This window comes from Aotus nancymaae, unplaced genomic scaffold, assembly GCF_030222135.1.
Source record: "Aotus nancymaae isolate 86718 unplaced genomic scaffold, 86718_ANA_hifiasm-v0.15.2.pri h1tg000040l, whole genome shotgun sequence".
In the NCBI taxonomy this organism is placed as follows: domain Eukaryota; kingdom Metazoa; phylum Chordata; class Mammalia; order Primates; family Aotidae; genus Aotus; species Aotus nancymaae.
In genome coordinates this window covers 76,631,154-76,653,621 of record NW_026988454.1, presented here as the reverse complement: position 1 = coordinate 76,653,621, position 22,468 = coordinate 76,631,154, and the positions used below count along the sequence as shown (strand labels likewise).

At 39.9% G+C, this 22,468-nt stretch overlaps 1 protein-coding gene across 8 annotated transcripts in view; it reads right to left on the bottom strand.

Annotated features, from left to right (window-relative positions):
* BACH2 (BTB domain and CNC homolog 2) overlaps positions 1-22,468 on the bottom strand; it is a 355,000-nt gene that overhangs the window by 73,536 nt on the left and 258,996 nt on the right. For 7 of the 8 annotated variants that reach the window (XM_012444191.2, XM_012444196.2, XM_012444203.3 and 4 more), the window contains one exon: positions 9,399-9,653. In XM_012444191.2, the coding sequence (XP_012299614.1) occupies positions 9,399-9,641 (243 nt within the window). In that variant the 5' untranslated portion in view covers positions 9,642-9,653. The other variant, XM_012444199.2, reaches the window with a different exon arrangement.

Genomic DNA, 22,468 nt, shown 5'->3' with positions numbered 1-22,468 from the left:
GAAGCAGGAGAAATGAGATATATAATCAGTGTTTCTCTTCTGTTTGGCTTTCAACCTAAATGCTCCTGCACTTGTATTGGCAAAGGAGGACAGGTATTAACAGTGAACAGGAAACCTATTCTAAGAAGGACTGGCTCAAGTGAAGCACCACTACATCATGAGTGACTCAACCATCTACTCGAAGAGTGATTACTCTGTAAGCATGAAGCCATGCTAATTGGACAATGGCTTGCTGCCAGTTCGTGTTGGTGTGACCTACAATACCCTTGGCTGACAGCCATGATGTCTCTTTGTCACACTTTTTTTTTCCCCCAAGGGTGTAGGGTGTAATCTGGATGGGAAGTAGAAATAATTTTGAAAAACTCTCACAAGTGCTATTTAACTTCTTATCATGAATTAAAAGTTTAATTAAGTACCTTGGTAAAGGCCCAGGTTCTATGATTAACTACGACAAAAATAATAGTTATGATGACTGATCAAGTGAGGAACTTTATAGCTCTGAACTTTGTCTTTAAAGCTATTATTAATTTTAATTGAAATAGCTAAGAGACTCCATAATGGGAGAAAGAAGAAACATAAAGGACATTTTGTTCATATATAGAGAAGTTTAAAAATGAATTGATACACTGGTAATTAATTTTATAAAATTTGATGCAAACAAGTTTACCTTCAGAGGCCTTGTTATACATCTATTTCAACATGTTGATTATTGTGGTCATCCTACATCAGATAGGGATAAATAGGCATAGTGAAAAGAAATCTTAAAAATGGATTTGAAATCAGGTCACTTGAAATGATTTTTAGATATGTCTTAGGTTTTTGTCTACTCAACTCCTACTACTATGCCAAAAGAGGAACACATTTCTGCATAAGTTTCTTTAAATAGGGCTTACTGGCCTCAGGATTTAAAAAATGTAAGAGGTTTGGAAACAGCTTATGTGTCTCAGTTTTAAAATTAGCTATTGCTGTGGCTATTTTCACACTAGATTTCCCTCTCTCTATATCAGCGCTGCAGCCTCCAGGGATGGAGTCATAATAGTATGAGCTCCCCTTTGGGGCACTGCCTATTGCACCTCCATCCAAGACCGGGGCTCACATTTCAGGGCTAGCCGTCACCTCAGCGTTACTATAAATAAGTTCTGCCTTTAGGCATCTCAAAATTATCAGCACGATTCTAGGACTTGAAAACTTCTCACTTGCCAGCAAGTAGTTGCCTGAAATATTTTGACTTCTTATTTATTTGCTTTTTTTTATCTGCTGCCAAGTCTTACTAACGCAACTTGGAAAATTGCACCACAGCTTTTAATGAGGATTCTGAGGTAACAGCCATTTCATCAGAGAAGACTGTTCTTTCCTTTTAGGGAAATAATAACACCTACTGTTTCTATAGCACCATCCTTCCAAGAAGTTTAACACATCACATTTCATTAATCTGAACAGCAGCTCTGCAAGTCAAACTGGAAACTAGCATTGTTTCTCCCTGCATACTCATATTGAAATTGAGGTCATTAAATGTGAAGCAATTTTCTCAAAATCTTAACATCTTCTGACATGGTTAAAGAGCCATGATCTGCCTATGTTCTAGGTGATCAGACAGTCTTCTAGGCGATCTTAAGGGTCTCTTCCGCCCTTTAGCTGTCGTCTCCTGGGAATGCCTGTAAGGCCCTTTCTGAAAAGTCAGGGAAAAGTCACAAAAGTAAGTAAGTGAACTGAGCTCGTACCTCTTCTGGAGTCCTGAGGTTCTCTCCCTTCCTGGCCAGTTTGTCTCCCATCTTCATGGCCTTTCCCTACCTCTCAATCCAAACATCTCTCCTTTCTTCCTGACCAAAAGGATTTCTTCTCTCTTCCTCAAGTAGGAAGCTAGCCAAGTCCAAGGACTGTAAACCTGTGTGACATAGGCTAGGACCTCAGAGATCAACCAGCCTGAGTCCATCATTTTCAGCAGCTCAGGATGTGACGTATTAAGTTGAGTCTGGTCATTTGGTTAGTAGATCCCAACTTCTGTTGAATACTCAAGGCAATTGGACTTCTGTCTCCTGTACCATCAAGTTTTCTCTCTCTTTTGGAACTTTCCCTTCAACCCAGGCATTAGGAAAGGTTAGGCTCTGCCATGGTAACAAATAAAACACCATATCTTGAGAGCTTCCAGCAGGGAGTGCAGCTACGTGTATACCTGTGAATGAAGAATGGTCCTCTTCTGTTGGGGAAGGTTGTCCTCTTTGACCAAGTGTGTAGCTTCAGAGGGACACACGTGGAGCAGTGAGGGAGGGAAGGGACACCCGCCTAGCCAGCCAGATCAGCCCAATCAACCTGGCAATGCTGGGTGGCAGATGTTGCAGCCATATTGCCTTCATATCCAGAAACACCAAATCTTACGTGCTTAATTAACCTAAAAGTTTATTTCTCATCATGTCAGTCTGATTTGAGTCAGATGGCTTTTGCTGGCTCTCCTCCAACAGTGACTCAGGGACCTAAGCTCCAGCTTCATCACTCTAGAGTCCTTTGACATCAGCTAAGTAGCTGTGACAAAGAATGAAGAGCTCATACCTATTTTTGACTGCCTCAGAGCAAAGTCCTCATGTCACATTTCATTGGCTACATCTAGTCATATGGCGTACCTGATTACAAATTCAGTCTTTCTGTGTGTCTAGGAAAGAGAAAAACTGGGTGTGGGTGAGCAAAGGTAATCTTTACCACAGAGTGCAAACATGCTGGGATTTCTTCCTACATAAAATGAAAAACCAAATAAAACCTCTTTTGATACCATTTCCCTCCAGTACTGGTTTACTTCTCTGCTCCTTTCACTCAAAATGCCTCATTCTCTTCCCATTCTCTCTAGAACACAATCCAATTGGTTTTTGTTTCTACTGCTCCCCCAAAAGTGCTCAACGAAATCACAAATGGCCTCCAAATTGCCTGATGGTCAGTTTTTGGCCTTCATCTTACCTGACAGTCAGCATCATTTGACCTAGTTGATGGCTCTCTCCTTGAAATGCTTTCTTCACCTGGCTTAGTGCACACTATGTTTTCTTGCTTTTCCTCCCACCTCAGCCTTACTCCTTGGTCTACCTTGAAGGCTCCTCTTCATCTCCCCGACCTGTTTAATTTGAGAGAGCCCCAAGGCTCAATCTTGGGACTTCTTTTCCTTTCTATCTCTATTCACTTCCTTGGTGATCATATGTAGTCTTGCTGCTTTCAGTATTCCCAATATTCTGGTATTACAACTTTTATCTCCAGGCTAGACTTCTCCCATGAGTTCAAGCCATGTAAACCCAACTGCATACTAGACATCTTTACTTAGATGTGAACAGGCATCTCAAACTTAATATATACAAAATAGAAGGCTAGGTGTGGTGGCTCACACCTGTAATCCCTTCACTTTGGGAGGCCAAGGCAGGCGGATCACTTGAGGTCAGGAGTTTGAGACCAGCCTGGCCAACATGGCAAAACCCCGTCTCTACGGAAAATTCAAAAATTAGCTGGGAGCGGTGGTACACGCCTGTAATCCCAGCTACTTGGGAGGTTGAGGCAGAAGAACTGCTTGAACCCAGGAGGTGGACATGGCAGTGAGCCAAGATTGCGCCATTGTACTCCAGTGTGGGCGACAGAGGGAGACTTCATCTCCAAACAAACAAACAACTAACAAAATAGAACTCCCAATCCTACCCCAGCCCCCAATCCTACTCCTCTCAGTCTTCATCTATCTCAGTTAATGCCAACTGCATTCTTCCAATAGCTCAGACCCTAAGCCTGGATGTTATCTGTGACTCCTCTCTTTCTCTCCCACCTCGTATAAGAAATTCCCGCGAGCTCTACCTTCAAAATAGCACCAGAACCTGATACCAACCACCATGTCACTGCTATCGCCCTGGTCTAGGCCTTCAGGTCACACCTGGGTTATTATCTTAGCCTCTTGCATCTCTTCCCTGCTTCTGCCCTGGCCTTCTTTCAACCTATTTCATGTGGCACTCAAAATGACCTGTGAAATTCTCCAGTGGCCAACTCGTTCCAAAAAAAGGCCAAGTGCTCAACAAGGTGCACAGTCTGGCCCATTACCTCTCTGACTCACCTCTTCCCACCCTGCCTTGGCTCACTCTGTTCCTGGGTGGCAAACATGCCCCACCTACCACAGCCTCCTTGCGAATCCTCCTGCCTGGCTCACTCTTTCCCTAGACGTCAGCACGGCCAGCTCCCTCGCCTGCTCCAGGTCTCTCCTCAAAAGTCACCACCTCAAACAGGCTTTTGTTGATCACTCTTTTTAAAACTGTAATACTCATAACCTAACTCCCTTTTCTGTTTTATTTTCCTCAATGGCATCTAACAAAGTATATTTAACATTGATTAATTTCTGCTCTTTCCTTCTCCTCCTCCCCACTGGAATGTGAGCTAGGTTCACCCAGCAGCTAGAATGAGGCCTCCTTTTGATAAATGCTTGTTGAATGAATAAATCAATGAGTGAGAAAACTGAAGCCCAGAGAGGTGGATTCGTTTGCTGAAGATCTCACATGCAGTGGTACCAAGGCCCAGAGTGTGGTTTTCCCAGCCCCTCAAGGCTGCTGATCCTAGTTTAAAAAAAAATCTGCCCATTACTTTTTTTCAGGAAAAGAGTGGTGGTGTCTTCTTCAGAGTTTTGTTTAGGTGAAAGGGGTGAGCCTCTGTGGTCCGGGCTAGCTAAGTGCTTTGCCCTTCTCATCCTGGTCATGCTACTTCCCAAAGACTTCACCCTTGTTTCCCACCAAAACTCCACCTTCCCTTGCACTCATCCTCAGGCTCAGAATGCTGCTGTCATCCTATGCTGTGGCATTAAGTACTTTCTGTACTATTATATACTGAAAGGATTGCCCAAAAATAATTATTGACTGTCTTAATGCTTCCTTAAAAGACTGAACCTAAACCATCCGAGACATTAACAGCTTTCATATCCTCTAAAAACTTCCAGACAAGAAGATTCCATAATTTCCTTGTTGGCATCTGTGCTTGGCAGTACTGCTGCAGGAATGTTCTTTATTGCACCCTGTGGTTAAGACTTAACAACAAATGTCTTTTCTTTAGAATGCTTCTGGGTCAGCTTTCTTTCTTGTATAGCACTGAAAAGTGAGATTTGCCCCAAAATGTTGAGTGAGAGAGAAAGCAAAAGATAGAGAGCACAAGCCAGCACAATCTATTTATACTGAAGAAAACATAAGGTCTACCTGCAGGGGCCATACTCACCCCCACCCTGTAGCTGTTCCCTGCATGAACCTGTCCCCTTCTCTAGAGGGTACAAGGACACAGGAAGCAAGCCAGAGAAAGGTGGTGAGGCCTTGGCAGTAACCTCTTGACAGCCGCTCCTCCCCTAGCATTCTGTGAGGGAGCCAAACAGCCACTTAAGAATAGGGTTGATGTGCAAACCCACTGTGGGCTGAGCATCTTCTAAGGAAGCACATCCCATCCCTGTCCTCTGAACTTGACAAGCCAAAAGACTGAACTTCATAGTCATGATACAACTTCCGGCATGGCTGGCGTCCAGCCCGAAATGGCATCTGTGACTATAGCTAAGGAGGTGTCATGCTAATGAGCAGTGGAAGAACGGCCTGCAATGCTTGGCACATCAACCACTTTCTCTTCATCTCTTAGCACAACATATATTCACTCATATAAAATTGAATGATCTGTTTTATTATATAATGAAAGTCCTAAGTACAGTGGCTTATCTCCAACTATCTGCTGACACAATTACCTGGGTGTGTTTTTCAGTGGGGAACCAACACTCAAGTCCTAGAAATCCTAGGGGGCTGTCATTTTTTTTTTTTTTAAAGCAAGGTAATTCAATTATTCCTTGATTTCTAGAAGGAGGCCTCCCTCTATTTTTATCTCTCTTTCAGTTTAGAGGCTATGCTGGGCTCTGAGTGGCTCTCATGTGCTAGTAATGGTGTGGCTCATCAGGAAATGGGATTTGGGGGTGGACAGTTGCTGGAGGCCAGATCTGGGTTTGGCCAAAAGTGGATGAAGAGTGGGGTGGAGGAGTGGCAGTTTGCGTTGAGAAGTTTCAGGCTTCTAGGAGGAACTCTCAGGCCTGGCCATGCTGGACCCCTGAGGAGCACAGTGGTTGGCTGCCAAGGGAGTATAGATGGGTCAAGTGTAAATAAGAAGAGGGCGGGGACAGAAGTTGATTCAAATTTGGCGGTAGGATTATGATGAGGTTTAAAGATTTCCAAGGAGCTAATCTAATGCTTTTTCTTATATCTTCTGAACTAAATGCCAATTAGTTCCAGACAGCTACTTACTAAGGTAGTGTTTAGCATGTTTGCTTATTTACCCCTTGATTCAAATTCTATGAAATCATTCACTGAGCTACATGTGACAATTACCATTGAGCCTGCAGGGACACTTCAGTGTGCACACAGCAAGCGGAGGAAAACAATGCCCAGCACGCGAGTCCACAGGCAGGTGCCCTGAGCAGAGCAAGAGGGCTCTTCAAAGGAGGCCTCAGAAACAATGACAGATCCTTAAAGGAAAATGCCACTGAGGCTGGCTTGCATGTTCCATCAACAAGATACTTAGAGCTGGATTACTGACAATATGAATTTGCATTTCATAAGAACAAAAAGGATCTAGTTCTACCTGAAGATTTCAGATACATGAGCAACCAGAATGTTTCAATGGTTTGGTGGATGTAGATGATGCAGGGATGACAATCATTTTAGAGGGGGAGGAAGAAAGAAAATCAACACACAGCAAATTCTCACTTAAATGAGAACACACAGCAAATTCTCACTTGATTTTTGGGTGATGTCTATACAATGTGGCTCTCATTTAAAACGCCATTTCCAATGTCATAGAAATAAGCAATTACTAGGGATTTTATCTAAAAAGAAACTTTAAGGTTATATCATATACATTTATATCCCAGTTTCCTTTACATTTTATTGCATTGGTATTGTATTTTTGATACATAATTCAAGACAAAAGGATCCCTTGGGCTCGAGTTCCAGTCACACCTGGGCAACAGAGCAAGACCCTGTGTTTAAAAAGGGACTTATGTTTGTCAAATGTCTACTAGAGAAGGCTGCGCTGGGAATTTTTGTAATTATCATCTCACCTAGTCCTCATGGCAAGCCAGCTAGATAAATATGTCCCCATCAGTGCAGTTGAGGAAAGGCCAGCTCAGGATCCCCTGGCTACACTGCAGCTGTCATTCCCTGGCCTTCCCCTGTTACTTGGTACCCAGCGCTCCACTCCCTATACCAGTCCCAGTATGTTTAGCTGATCTCTCCTTTTGCTTCTAGTGTTGGGATCTCTCTAGCTACCTATAACTAGTGGTATGAGGAGTGGAATGGAGCACTCTATGTTGAGTATGTAATAAGGATACGAATATGAAAATGCTAGTGCATATGCAGTCCTCATTTTTTTTTTTTTTGAGACATGGTCTCACTCTGTCACTTAGGCTGGAGTGCACTGGTGTGATCACAGCTCACTTGCAGCCTTGACCTCCTGGGCTCAAGTAATCCTCCCTGCTCAGCTTCCCGAGTAGCCGAGACAAGTGTGTGCCACTACATCTGGTTTATTTTTAAATCTTTTGTAGAGATGGGGTCTCCCTATGTTGCCCAGGATAGTCTTGAACTCCTGGGACTCAAGTGGTCTTCCCACTTTGGCCTCCCGAAGTACCAGGATGACAGGTGTGAGCTGCTACACCTGGCCCCAGTTTTTATCTGGCCTCATTTGTATCAGCTGGCCGCTTTCCTGCTCAGCAGGGATAACAGCAGATGTTGCTTAACAAGGAACTGAGATCTGATGACCCCTCCACTGCCCATATCTCGTTTGTCTGTCAAATAGACAAACACAAATAGTGTTTTAAAATTTTAATTATCATTTTCTTTTTTTCTTTCCTTTTTCCTTTTTTGAGACAGAGTCTTGCCCTGTCACCCAGCCTGGAGTGCAATGGTGTGATCTCGGGTCACTGTAACCTCTGCCTCCTGGGTTCAAGTGATTCTCCTGCCACAGCCTCCCAAGTACTTAGGATTACAGGCACATGCCACCATGCCCAGCTAAATTTTTGTATCTTTAGTAGAGACAGGGATTCACCATGTTGGCCAGGTTGGTCTCAAACTCCTGACCTGATGATCCGCCCGCCCTGGCCCCCCAAAGTATTATTTTCTTTTTTAAAGATGGGGTCTTGCCATGTTGCCCAGGCTTGTCTCAAACTCCTGGGCTCAAGGGATCCCCCTGCTTCAGCCTCCTGAGTAGCTGGGGCTACAGGTGCACTCTACTGCACCTGGCTTCTTATTTGTTTTTTATGCTGAATTTAGTTGTCTTTTGGTGGAGCAGGTGCTTGCCCCATCACTTTCTACTGTCCTGTATATAACCTACTTCACTCATTTATATTATTTGTCAGGCCCCTGAAGGCATATGGCTTGTGACCTCTGGGACTGAATGCTGGTTGTAACCATCAGCATCATACCTGGGTAATGGGGTCTATGGTTTCTCCTAAGATCGCTGTGAAGAGCTGCTGAGCGGAATACTACACAACTCTAGGGAATCTATTTGCAAAAACTATGGCTGTGAATTGTACTCCTGGGAGTTATAGAGTACACAGCTTGTGCAACTGTTGGTGGTGGCTCAAGAGTTGCACACTGTGCTGGTGGTGCACAGGGAATGATTCTGCCCTGAACACAAAGTATTACCCTTGGTCCCACAGGAATGATGAACCAAGTCCCACAGGATGATGAACCAAGAGGAAGTGTATATGGTTCAAAGGATTACCATTTAATGGTCTGCCCATCTTTTGGGTTGCTACAACTTAAACCATCCAATTAAAAGTCATCTCTGGACAGACCAGCTCCAGCTACTAGTGTTCCCAAAGTGCCAAAATAATCGCACTCACTGAAGTAATTAAGAAACCTGAGTGGGCTGTTTTCAACAATGGTGAGAAAAGCAAGTTTACACTTCTTAGAATCTTACTAAATTAACGGTGAAAATTACTAGTTGCTTTTATTTTTCCCCCAAGCAAAGAAGGTGCTGTGAATGCTTTCGACCTTTTACTCTCAAGGGAAATCTAGCAATCCTTAAACCATCTGAAACACAGAAATCATAGCAATGATTCAGATCCCACATCTAGGACTGTGCCAAACTTAGGCTGAACTACTCAAAACCTGATGTGTAAGTGAACTAGAAACTACAAGTGACTGAGCCACAGGTGAGGTTCAGTTCCCTTCAAGAAAGATACTCATATTCTGTGCCTCTGAGACTTTAAGTGTATCAAATAGAAACCAGCTATGCCACAAACCTAACGTGTGAGTGACTTGGACATCAGCTCCTGAGTGGGGATATGGCATCTAGTATACCTTCTAGCTCCTACTCAACCAGTTTTCTGTAAGTCAATAAACATTCACTAACAATACACAAACCAAAGTATGTACCTCCTCAGGCAAGCTGACCACCAAGTCATTTTTTGTCTGTCCGACCAGCGCCTGCCAAAAGTATTCACTGCATGCGGCCAACACAGCCCGGTGGGCCCGGAACTCCTTCCTCTCCACGATCAAAGTCACGTCACAGAGAATATCCTTTTTCCGCTGGTCATTGAGGCCCAGGAGGATGTTGGTGCAGTGAACTGTGGACTCATACACATACATGGGGGAGTCAGGCTTCTCATCCACAGACATGCCGTTTACACCCTGAAAGAAAGAAAGGCTGAGTCACCACAGCTGTTGGATCAGAGAGAGAAGGTGAGAAAGAACATCATGGTCCCTGTGTCCCACTGCCATGAGCATGGCAGGAAGGAGGAGAACTGCCAATCAGCACATACATGCTTACTCTGTACAATGAGCTCAGGAAACATACCAGGAAAGTCAAGTTCCACAGATGACTTAATCCTTTCTACTTACTGCATTCTTTTACCCTATGGTAACAAAGCCAGATCTTTTAACAGAACACTTAAAACATTTGAAACACATAGGTATTTTAAAACTTAGCAGTTCTAATATTATTAGAAGGCTGAAAAGGAACCTTCACATGCAAATAGTCTCCATGCAAGAACTAATTTAGATTTGTGTTAAGAGGAAATGAATCATTTTGAAGTATTTGTATGTTGTCTCAATGAAGTACATGTAAGTTCCTAAGGTGAAATTTGGCTGAGATGCCAAGTAGAGTAAATATCAAATAACAATACATATTTAACAAGTGAACCAAACTGTCTGCACACTGAAGACTCAGTAGAGTCAGCTATTGCATCTGCCCTCTGCTATTTCAAGGCAAAGCACAATCATCATACGCTTAGCTCTTGGAAAGATTGGAATTGTGTTGTGGTTATCCCAACACAATCATCATACGCTTAGCTCTTGGAAAGATTGGAATTGTGTTGTGGTTATCCCAACACAATCATCATACGCTTAGCTCTTGGAAAGATTGGAATTGTGTTGTGGTTATCCCAGCCAACTTGATGTACATCCACTTTAAGGAAACACAATGTATCACAACAGCAGTCATGAAAAAAGATGCATTCAACAGTCAAGATTACTTTTATAAAAGGTTCTTTGCTTTAACAAATACCCATGGAAGTATTTCCTTTTTTTTTTTTTTTGAGATGGAGTTTTGCTCTTGTTGCCCAGGCTAGAGTGCAATGGTGCGATCTCAGCTCACCGCAAACTCCGCCTCCCGGGTTCAAATGATTCTCCTGCCTCAGCCTCCCGAGTAGCTGGGATTACAGGCATGTGCCACCATACCCAGCTAATTTTTGCATTTTTAGTAGAGACGGGGTTTCGCCATGTTGGCCAGGCTGGTCTTGAACTCCTGACCTCAGGTGATCCACCTGCCTCGGCCTCCCAAAGTGCTGAGATTACAGGCATGAGCCACTGTGCCTGGCCCCATTGAAGTATTTTAAAAATACAATATCTGTAATTAATTTATATAGTTACATAGTTTTTTTGTAATGTTTACTATAGTAGTAAGAATTCCAGTAGTGGGTTCTACTTTCTTTTTGGCTTTATTATTATTTTTTTAAACAGCTTTAACATACAATACACTGCACATATTTATAGTGAGCAATTTGATGTTTTGGTTATGTATGTAACTGTGAAACCATCATCACAATAAAGATAGTGAACAAATCCATCAACACCAAAAGTATCCTTAAGGCCCTTATAATAATTCCTCCCTTGTGCCCCTCTGTACCCCACTCCTGCAAAGACTGACCAACTTTCTGACATTGGATTTTCTAGTTTCATATAAATGGAATCATACACTACATATTCTTTTATGTCTGACTCTTTTACTCAGCATAATTATTTTACCATTCATCCATGTTGCTGCATATATCGTCTGTTCCTTTATTACTTATTATTTATATATAAATATAGCATAATTTTTTTATTCATTCATGTGTTAGTGGATATTTGGGTTGTTTCCAGTATTTATTTACAAATAAAGCTGCTGTGAACATTCACGTCCAATTCTTTGTGTGGACATATGCTTTCACTTCTCTTGGGTAAATACCTATGAGTAAAATGTATCATCCAATACATATAAGCATAACTTTTAAAGAGTCTGCCACTGTTTTCTAAAGTGGTTGCAACATTTTACATTTCCACCAGCAGTGTATGAGTTCCAGTTCTTTCACATCCTTGCCAACATCTGGTATGGCCGGTCTTTCTAATTTTGGACATTGTAATAGGCATATTATATCTCTTTTTGGGTTTAATTTGCTTTCTCTATTGCCTGAAGATGTTGAGAATCTTTCAGGTGTTTATTTCACCTCTGATATCTTCTTTGGAGAAATGTCTATTTGGATTCTTTGACAATTTTTAATTGGGTTGTTTTCTTATTTTTCAGTTTTAAGAGTTCTTTATATATTCTGAATAAAAGTCCTTCATCAGATATGTGATTTGTAAAAACTTTTCCCCAGTCTGTAGCTTGTCTTTTCCTTCTCTTAAAACTGTCTTTGAAAGAACAGAAAGTCTTTATTTGATGAAGTCAAAAAACCATTTTGGTGTCTTATCTAAAGAATTAAACCAAGGTCATAAAGATTTTCTCCTATGTTTTCTGCTAGAAGTGTTATATATATTTTTAGCCCTTATATTTAGGTCTATGGCCCGTGTTAATTTTTGTATATGTAACAGGTATGGATTGAGGTTCTTTTTTTCCTTTTGCATATGAATATCCAATTGTTCCAGCAGCAATGTTAAAAAGACTCTTTTCTCTCCTGAATGACCTTTGTACTTTTATTGAAAATCAGTTGTTTATATATGTGTGAATCTATTTATGGACTCTGTCTTTTACTATTTTTATGTTTGTCTACTTTTTTTTTGTTGTTATTTTGGAGACAGGGTATCACTTTGGAGCGCGATGGCGTGATTATAGCTCACAGCAGTAGCTGGCACTACAGGCGTGCATCACCATATCTGGCTAATTAAAAAAAATTTTTTTGTAGGCTGGGTGCAGTGGCTCATGCCTGTAATCCCAGCACTTTGGGAGGCCGAGGCGGGTAGATCACCTGAGGTCAGGAGTTCGAGACCAGCCTGGCCAACACGGTAAAACCCCGTCTCTACAGTACTACAAATATAAAAAGATTAGCTGGGCGTGGTGGTGTGCACCTGTAATCCCAGCTACTCGGGAGGCTGAGACAGGAGAATAGCTTGTACCAAGGAGATGGAGGTTGCAGTGCACCGAGATTGCGCCATTGCACTCCAGCTTGGGTAATAAAGCAAGACTCTGTCTCAAAAAAAAAATATATATATATGTATATGTATATATTTTGGAGAGATGAAGTCTCACTATATTGCCTAGGCTAGTCTCAAATTCCTGGCATCAAGTGATCCTCCTACCTCAGCTTCCTAAAGTGCTGGGATTACAGATGTGAGCCACTGTACCTGGCCTCTCTATCTACTTTTACATTACTATCATAGTGTCTTGATTTGCTATTTTTCAAAGTTATTTTGATCCTTTGCATTTCCATATACATTCTATAATTAGCTTGCCAATTTCTACAAAATAGTCTGCTGGAATTTTCACTGAGATTGTTTTGAATCTATTGATGAATTCAGAAAGCACTGCCAGCTTAATAATGAATCTTCTGACCTATGAACAGTCTATTTATTTAGGTCATCTTGAATTTTTCTCAGCAGCTGGGCATGGTGGCTCATGCCTGTAATGCCAGCACTTTGGGAGACCGAGGCAGATGGATCACTTAAGGTCAGGAGTTTGAGACCAGCCTGGCCAATATGCTGAAACCCCATCTCTACTAAAACTACAAAAATTAGCTGGATGTGGTAGCGTATGCCTGTGATCCCAGCTACTTATGACGCTGAGGCAGGAGAATTGCTTGAACTTAGGGGGCAAAGGTTACAGTGAGGCAAGATTGAGGCACTGCACTCCAGCCTGGACAACAGAGCAAAATACTGTCTCAAAAAAAAATTTTTTTTTTCTCAGCAATCTTTTAATTTTGTTTTCGAGACAGTCTCACTCTGTCACCTCGGGTGGATTGCAGTGGTTCAATCTCGGCTCACTGCAACATCCACCTCCTGAGTTCAACTGATTCTCCTACCTCAGCCTCCAGAGTAGCTGGAATTAGAGGCATGAGCCACCTTGCCTGGCCAATTTTTGTATTTTTAGTAGAGACAGGGTTTTACCAGGTTGGTCAGGCTGGTCTCAAACTCCTAGCCTCGAGTGATCCACCCGCCTCGGCCTCCCAAAGTACTGGGTTTAAAGGGTCCTCAGCAACGTTTTATAGTAGTAGTAGATAGGTCTTTTCTACCTCTTTTGTCAGATTTATACCCAAGTATGAATATTTTTGATGCCACTGTAAATGCGATTGTCTTTTAATTTCAATTTCTAATTTTTCATTGTTAGTATGTACATACAAAATTTTTTTGTGTACTGATCTTGTATCTGGAAACCTTGCTTATTAGTTTTCATAGCCTGTTTTTTCTTGGTAGATTCCACAGAATTTTCTATATAGAAGATTATGTCATCTGTGAATAAAGATCTCTTACTTTCTTTTCAATTTGGATAATTTTAATGTCTTTTTCTTACCTTAGTGCATTGCCTAGAACCTCTAGTACAATGCTGAATAGAGGTGGTGAGACTAAATATCTTTGCCTTTCTGATGTTAGGAAGAAAGTATTCAGCCATTCACCATTATGTATGACGTTAGCAACAGACGCTTCATAGATGCTTCTATTGAGCTGAGTAAGTTTTCCTTCGTTCTTCCCCTTTTCTCCCCTTCCCTCCCATCCCCTCCCTTCTCTCCCCCTTCCTTCCCCTTCCCTTTTCTTTTTCTACCTTTCTTTCTTTTTCTTCAATGGTAGTCATGGTTCACTGCAACTTTGAATTTCTGGGCTCAAGTGATTCTCCTGCCTCAGCCTCCTGAGTAGCTAGGACTACAGTTGTGCACCACCATACCTGGCTAATTATTTCTTATTTTTTTGTAGAGATGAAGCCTTGCTATGTTGCCCAGGTTGCTCTTGAACTCCTGGCATCAAGCAATCCTCCTACGTTGGTCTCTCAAAGTGTTGGGATTACAGGTGTGAGCCACTGCACCTGGCCCTGTGTTTGCATTCTTATACATTGTTGGATTCAATTTATTATCATTTTGTTTATAATTTTTCATCTATGTTTAATAGGGAGATTTATCTGTAGTTTTCTTACATATTTTTTCTGGCCTGATTTTAGCATCAGGGTAATGAAGATCTCATAAAGTGAGCTGGGAAGTGTTTCTTCCTCTGAAATTTTCTAAAAGGATTTTTTTTTTTTTTGAATTGGTTTTATTTCTTCCTTAAATATTTGGTAGAATTTTCCTCTGAAGACTTTTGAGCTGAGATTTTAACTACAAATTCAATTTTTAAAAAAATCTATCAAATTTATTGCCATAAAATTGTATATAATATATATATATATATTTGAAAGAGACAGTGTCTCACTTTGTTGCCAGGCTGGCGTGCAGTGATGTGATCATAGCTAACTGCAGCCTCAAACTCCCGGGCTCAACTGACCTTCCTGTCTCAGGTTCCTGAGTAACTAGGACTATAGGTCATGACACCATGCTCAGCTAATTATTTTTTTTAAAGAGATGGAGTCTCACTATGATACCCAGACTGGTCTCAATCTCTTGGTGTCAAGTGATCCTCCTGTTTTGCACCCCCCCACCCCGCCACAAAGCACTGGGATTATAGACGTGAGCCACTACACCCACCCCGTATATAATATTTAATAATATTTCTTCTAATATTGGTTAAATCTGTACTGATGTCATCTCTCATATTTCTGAAAATTTGTGTCTTCTTTTTTTCTGCTCAGTCTGGCTAGAGGCTTAACAATTTTATTGACATTCTCAAATAACTAGTTTTTGGTTAAATTTTCTTTATTATTCTATTTCCTAGTTTGCTGATTTCTATTCTCATTGTTGTATCCTTTATGCTGCTTACTTTGGGTTTAATTTGGTCTTTTTTTCTTTTCTAGTTTCCTAAGGTGGTTGTTGAGCCCATTAATCTGAGATCTTTTTTGTCTTTTCTAATATAGGCTTTAATGCTATGAATTTTACTCTAAGTACTGTTTTAGCAGTATCTTGCAAATTTTGAAATGTTTAATTTTAATTTTTACTCAATTCATAATACTTTAAAATTTCCCTTTTGATTTACTCCTTAATGCACAAATGATTTACATGTGTTATTTGGTTTCCAAATATCTGGTGGAGTTTTTAGTTATCTTTTTGTTATTCTTTGGTTTAATTCCATTGTGGTCACAGAACAAACTTTCTATGACTTTAATTCTTTTAATTTTTTTTTTTTTTTGAGATAAGTTTCGCTCTTGTTGCCCAGGCTGGAGTGCAATGGCATGATCTCGGCTCACTGCAACCTCCACCTCCCAGGTTCTCCTGCCTCAGTCTCCCAAGTAGCTGGGATTACGCATGCACCACCATGCCTGGCTAATTTTTTATTCTTAGTAGAGACAGGGTTTCTCCATGTTGATCAGGCTGGTCTCGAACTCTCAATCTCAGTTGATTTGCCCGACTCAGTCTCCCAAAGTGCTGGGATTATAGGCATGAGCCACCGCGCCTGGCCCAATCCTTTTAAATTTAAGGACACTTGTTTTGAGTCCCAGAATATGAACCACCTCGGTAAATACTACATATGTACTTGAAAAGAATGTATATTCTGTTGTTGGCTGGAGTGTCCTATAAATGTCAATTAGGTTAAGTTGTATGATGAGTGCTGTTCAAGTCTTCTAATATCTTTTCTGATCTTCTGTATATAGGTTCCATCATGCATTGAGAAGGAGTACTAAAATCTCTGGCTACAATTGTAGGCTTGTCTGTCAGTTATTGTAATTCTGTCAGTTTCTGCCTCATGCAGTTTGAAATCCTGTTATTAGATGCATATATATTTAGGGTTTTTATTTTTTCTTCTAGTATTTATTCCTTTATCACTATCAAGTGACCTTTTAATTCCTGGAAATATTCATTGCTCTGAAATCTACTTTGTCTGATATTAACATAGTCACTCCATCTTTTGTTTGGTGTTAGCACCAAAAAATAATGTATCTTTTTCTATTCTTATCTTTTAACCCATTTGTGTCTTAATATTTAAAATGTGTTTCTTGTAAGTAACATCTAAGTGGGCCTTGCTTTTTAAAAAAATCTAATCTGACCACTTCTGAGTATTAATTCTGGTGCTGAAAACATGTATATTTAATGTGACAATTGATTTGGCTAGGTTTAGATCTGCCCTTTTGCTACTTCTTTTTTTTTTTTTTTTTTTTTGAGACGGAGTTTCGCTCTTGTTACCCAGGCTGGAGTGCAATGGCGCGATCTCGGCTCACCGCAACCTCCGCCTCCTGGGTTCAGGCAATTCTCCTGCCTCAGCCTCCTGAGTAGCTGGGATTACAGGCACGCGCCACCGTGCCCAGCTAATTTTTTGTATTTTTAGTAGAGACGGAGTTTCACCATGTTGACCAGGATGGTCTCGATCTCTTGACCTCGTGATCCACCCGCCTCAGCCTCCCAAAGTGCTGGGATTACAGGCGTGAGCCACCGCGCCCGGCTGCTACTTGTTTTCTAATTGTTCTTTGTTCTCTTTTCCTTCATTTTCTGACACTTTGTATTTTTTTTTTATTCAATTTCATTTCAATTATTGGCATGTTGTTTTGTCATTTTGTTGGTTGTTTTAGAATTTATAAAATGCTTCTTTAGTTATCACGATCTACCTTCAAGTGATATCATACCACTTCGTGTAAAGTACAGAAACCTCACAATAGTATGCTTCCATTTCTGCCTTCCTGGCCATTGTACTATGCATTTTACTTGTTACTTGCTAAAACTTCTGTACTACATTGTTATTATTTTTGCTTAGTCAATTACCTTTTAAAAATATTTAAATAATTAGAAAACATTACTTGCAGTGCAGGTATGCTAGTGATCAACTTTTCTCTGAAAAAGCCTGTTGCCTTCATTTTTCAAAGTTATCTTTGAAGGGTATAGATTCCAGACTGACAGCTTTTTTTTTTCATCCTTTTCAAATTGTCATTCCATTGTCTTTTCATCTGCATTGCTTCCAGTGAAAAATGTCATCCTCATCTTTGTTCCTCTGTATGTAATGTCTTTTTTTCTCCTCTGTTGCCTTTAGGATTTTTCTTGATCACTTGTTTTGAGCACTTGATTATGATGCACCTTTGTATAGTTTTCTTCATGTTTCTTGAGCTTCTTGGATATGTGGATAGTTTTAATCAAATTTGGAAAAATTTCAGCCATCATTTTTTCAAATATTTTTGCCACAAATATTTTGTCTTCTCCCCTCCTGTCCCTCGGGGGGTTACATGTGTATTTGACCATCTGCATTGGTCCCATAGCCCTCACAAATGCTTTTTTGTTTTCTTTTGGTACTTTAAAGAAATCTTATACATTTTACGTTGGATAGTTTCTTTTTTTTTTTTTTTTTTTGAGGTAGAGTTCAGTGGTTTGATCTTGGCTCACTGCCACCACTGTCTTCCAGGTTCGAGCTAGTCTCCTGCCTCAGTCTCCCGAGTATCAGGGTTTACAGGTGTGTGCCACCATATCAGCTAATTTTTTTGCATTTTTAGTACAGACAGGGTTTCACCATGTTGGCCAAACTGGTCTTGAATTCCCAACCTCAAATGATCAGTCTGCCTTGGCTTCCCAAAATGCTGGAATTACAGGCATAAGCCATCAATTCCAGCCACATTGGATAGTTTCTATTGCTAACTGTTCAAGTTCACTAATCTCTTCTTCTGAAAGGTCTAATTTGCCATTAATCTTTTTCAGTGTAATTTTCTTCTCAGACATTGTGGTCCTTATCTCTAAAAGTCTCATTTGGTCTTTTAAAAAATATCTTCCATGTATCTGCTTAAGATGTTTAATCTTTCTTCTAACTTTTTGAACATTTGGAATCCAGTTATAATAACTACTGCAATGTCCTTGTCTGTTAATTCTACCATCTTCTGGTTCAGTTTTTATTGCTATTTATCTTCATTGTGAGTTATATTTCCTTGCTTCTTTGTATAGCTGAACATTTTTGATTGGATGCCAGACATTGTAAAATTTACCTTGTTAGATGCCGGATATTTTTGTGTTCCTATAAATAATCTTGATCTTTGTTCTAAGACAAAATTGAGTTACTTGGAAGCTGTAACTTTCCAAGCTTGAAAGTTCAATCTTTTCAGGTTTTGCTTTTGAGATTTGTTAGATAGGAAAGGCAGCATTTAGTCTAGGGCTCATTACTCCCTACTACTGATTCAAGGCACTTCTGAGTACTCTATCCAATGACCCCTGCTATATGTGTTTTCTAGTCTGGCTGGTAGGAAATTATGTTAGTCCCAGTTCTCTGAGTTTCCTTTGTTGGGGGGGTTGTCTCCCTAGCTTAAGGTAGTTTTCTTACCTGCATCTATTGATCAGTACTCTGCAGAATATTAATGGGAAACTCTGCAGATCTCTGGAGTTCTCTCTGCTACCCTGCTTTCTGAACTCTAGCTATTATCTTTCCAGACTCTTAGCTCTGTCTCTTCAACTTAAGAGTCAGCCAGCTCTTCCTTGGTTCTTCCTTCCTATACCATAGCCTAGAAACTCTCAAAGCAGTATGCTGAGTTCAACTTGTTTTTCTTTCTTGGGGATTACTGTCTTTTGGTGCCCGATGTTCCATGTCTTAAAAACCATTATTCCATATATGTTATCTGTTTCTATAGTTGTTTTAGGAGAGAGGGTACATCTAGAACCTGGTACTCCACCTTGGCTGAAAGTAAAAGTCATAAGTTTATATTTTATGCTACAATTACTCCAAACACTTTACAAATGATAAGTTATCACACTGCAAACCATATAGTATAAACTTTGCTCTGCTATATATATATAATGGTTTGTAATATCCAATTGCAAAAATGCCTCTGTGAAGAATTATTAGTTCTTTGGTGTTCCAATAAAAGAGAAAATATTTGTGAGGTTTGTTATCTGGAATCATTTTTAAATGGAATTAGAATAGCATTCTAAATGACACAATTCAGTTATAATGATCCTAAGCCAGGGGGTAAGATCGAGTTCACCTGGCTTCTATCAATGACTAGGAAAATTGCTGCTAAACTCTTTATCTAGTAAGAAGACAAATATTTTCTATTCTGGCTTATTAGTCCTTCATTTCTGTGGAATGTTTTCAGGATTTTCTTCTCTCTCATGTAGGGTCCCAATTCTGATTTGTTTTCTCCATTCTTAGTTTTCAAATTATTACTCTTTCTCCTACCAAATTCAGTCTCCTCAATTAGTCTACAGAAATTACTGAGTTAAAAATCATAATAGCTTGCATGTATAAGGAAACACTCAAAACTTGGTGGAGCATTTAATGTTTTAGGTCATGGATGGTGTATTCAATTCATGAAAAGTAGGAGATTTACAAGGGACATCTCATTTTTCCAGTTCATTTATGGGTAATACATATTAATGTGCCTACATGAAGACAGAAGCTTGTGATCAAAGATACAAAGCCATAAATTCTTTAATGAAACATGAAATGAAAGAAAATAAAAAGAGAAATGAAAGTGAAGTGCAGTGGAAAGAGGAGTGGACCAGGGGTGTTGGGGGCTTTCAGTTTGGTTCCAGCATTGACCAACTTTGCGGATTTGGACAAATTGCCAACTTTTTGAGGCCTGCTTCCATGTTTGTAAAATGAAAAGCATGAACGAGAAGACCAATAGTGTTCTTCCAGCTCTATAATTCCATGAGTTTACAAAAGAAATATACTTGATTGATCGCAAAGAATGTGATATTGTCATTTTAACTGAGAGACACTAGTTTTCTTTGACCTTCTAAAGGCATTTATGTGCCCTGTTATGTTGTTGATGTTGCATGCCTTAACAAATTGCCCCCGAAGAGCTGGTTACAGGAAATGCAGTAGACAACAAATATACAAGGAAACCACAGGCTTCTGGGAAAGTGGCAACTAGGACCCAAATCCTGCTCTTTCTGGGCTCTAAGAGAGTTGAAGTTCTCAAGAATAGAATCCATATTCTGCTAACAGGGCAAGCTGAGAAAAACAAAGATGTGGCAATATATGCAATCCAAGTTGATTAAGTAGGCTATGACTTGAGAGTTTTGGAAAACACTGAAAAAAGTATTAGTTTTGTTCATCAAATGGTATAATCTAAAATGTATTACTTTCATGAAGCTGTTGCTAGACTTTAACCTGTCTGAGGATTTTCTTGAGTTTATTACATTATTTCTGGATAATAATCCTTCATGCCATGTCAGTTTTACTCTCTTCCGCTTGGCCTTTACCCACTCTTCCTTGTTAGTTCCTCTTCAGACATAATGAAACATACCTTTCTTCTTTCTTTAAAAATCAGTCAGCCCTTCTCATCCTCCAACTATCATGAGTGCTGCTACGGGTTGAATGTTTGTCCTCTCTGAAAATCATGTTGAAACTTAATCCCCAATGTGGCAGTATTAAGACATGGCCTTTAAGAGATGACTGGGCCATGAAGGCTCTGCCCTTATGAATGGATTAATCTATTCATGGATTAATGAATTAATGGGTTATTGAAGGAGTGGGTTAGTTATAATGAGAGTGGGTCTGTTATAAAAGCCAGTCTGGCCATCTCTCGTGAGCTCCCTCACCATGTGATGCACTATGCCACCTTGGGATTCTGCAGACAGTCCTCATCAGCAAGAAGGCCTTCACCAGATGCAGCCCCTAGACTTTGAACTTGCCAACCTCTAGAACTGTAAGAAATAATTTTCTTTATAAATTACTCAGTCTCAGGTATTCAGTTAGAGTATCAGAAAACAGGCTAAGACAGGTGCTTTTCTATGAACTTCCTCCAATTTGTCTGCTTCTTACTGGCCAATGACAAACTGAATTCTGCTTGTCCTGTTTCCATTAAGTTTTCTTTTTTCTCTTGCCTTACTAATATTAATTAAACAACATTCCTCTCTGCCCCCCACTCCTCCATGCAGCAAATCCTGAAATCTGCAGCAGGACCCATGGGATGTAAGAATGAAATGATTTACAGTGACTAACAGAGCCCAGAATAGCATGGAGGAGTATGAAAGCCAGTCTTTACTCTAAGCATTAGACAACGTGTTAAAGTATGTAGACATTAGCTGAAATCAGATTGTAAGGAAGCTTTCCAAAGGTTCTGATTTGGGTTTTGGCTGGATCTCATTCTTCGTTTTGCAGGCCAAAAAAACCCAGCTGCACATGTACATACACATATACCCCAATCATCTCATCATATGGTTCAGCAGTAAAAGTTAATTACTATTATTTTATCATAGTATGTTCATCCCCTCAAGAAGCTATACAGACCACAACTCTTATTACTCAAAGTATAGTGTTAATGAATACAGACTTACTCATTAATTCACTCATTCACTCATTATTGGGTCATATTCAGAAATGAAATTGTCTAATAGTTCTGCAGGTAAAAGTATAAATCAAAAAAGTAAAAAAAAAGAACTCACAGTGGGATCTGAAAAGCTGCAATTCACAAAAAAGTAGAATGTTAGGATTTTCAGACAACCTGTCATGTCTAGAGTGCTTCAGATGAAAAGAAATGAATATGCCTTGCAGGTAATGAAGACTAAATTATAAACCATTTCACTTGAAATTCAAACTACATTTCTCCCAGAAACAGTGCATTAAGTAAATACTTCTGTGAATCAAACACTAAATTATTTAGTAATTGCTGAGTAAATTTCTGCTCTTATCAAACATGCTTTTTAAAAAAAGTTATTTACTGTAAAACTCTAAGGGTTAGTTCTTATAAAAGAAAGTTATCAAGTCTATAGACATTTTAGAGTGCATAGTGGTATAAAAATTCCTTAGTTATTACTTTTGGATTGGAAACACTTTCTAATGCATCAAGACTAAAACTTCTTACTTTAAGTGAAAAGCAATCCAATTTCAGTATTTTCTAATGGAAAACTGCAGTGCTTGTCACTTAATGTCCCTAATGCCTTAGATAGCTAAAGTAAGGGCCTGACATGGAGCAGCTAAAACGT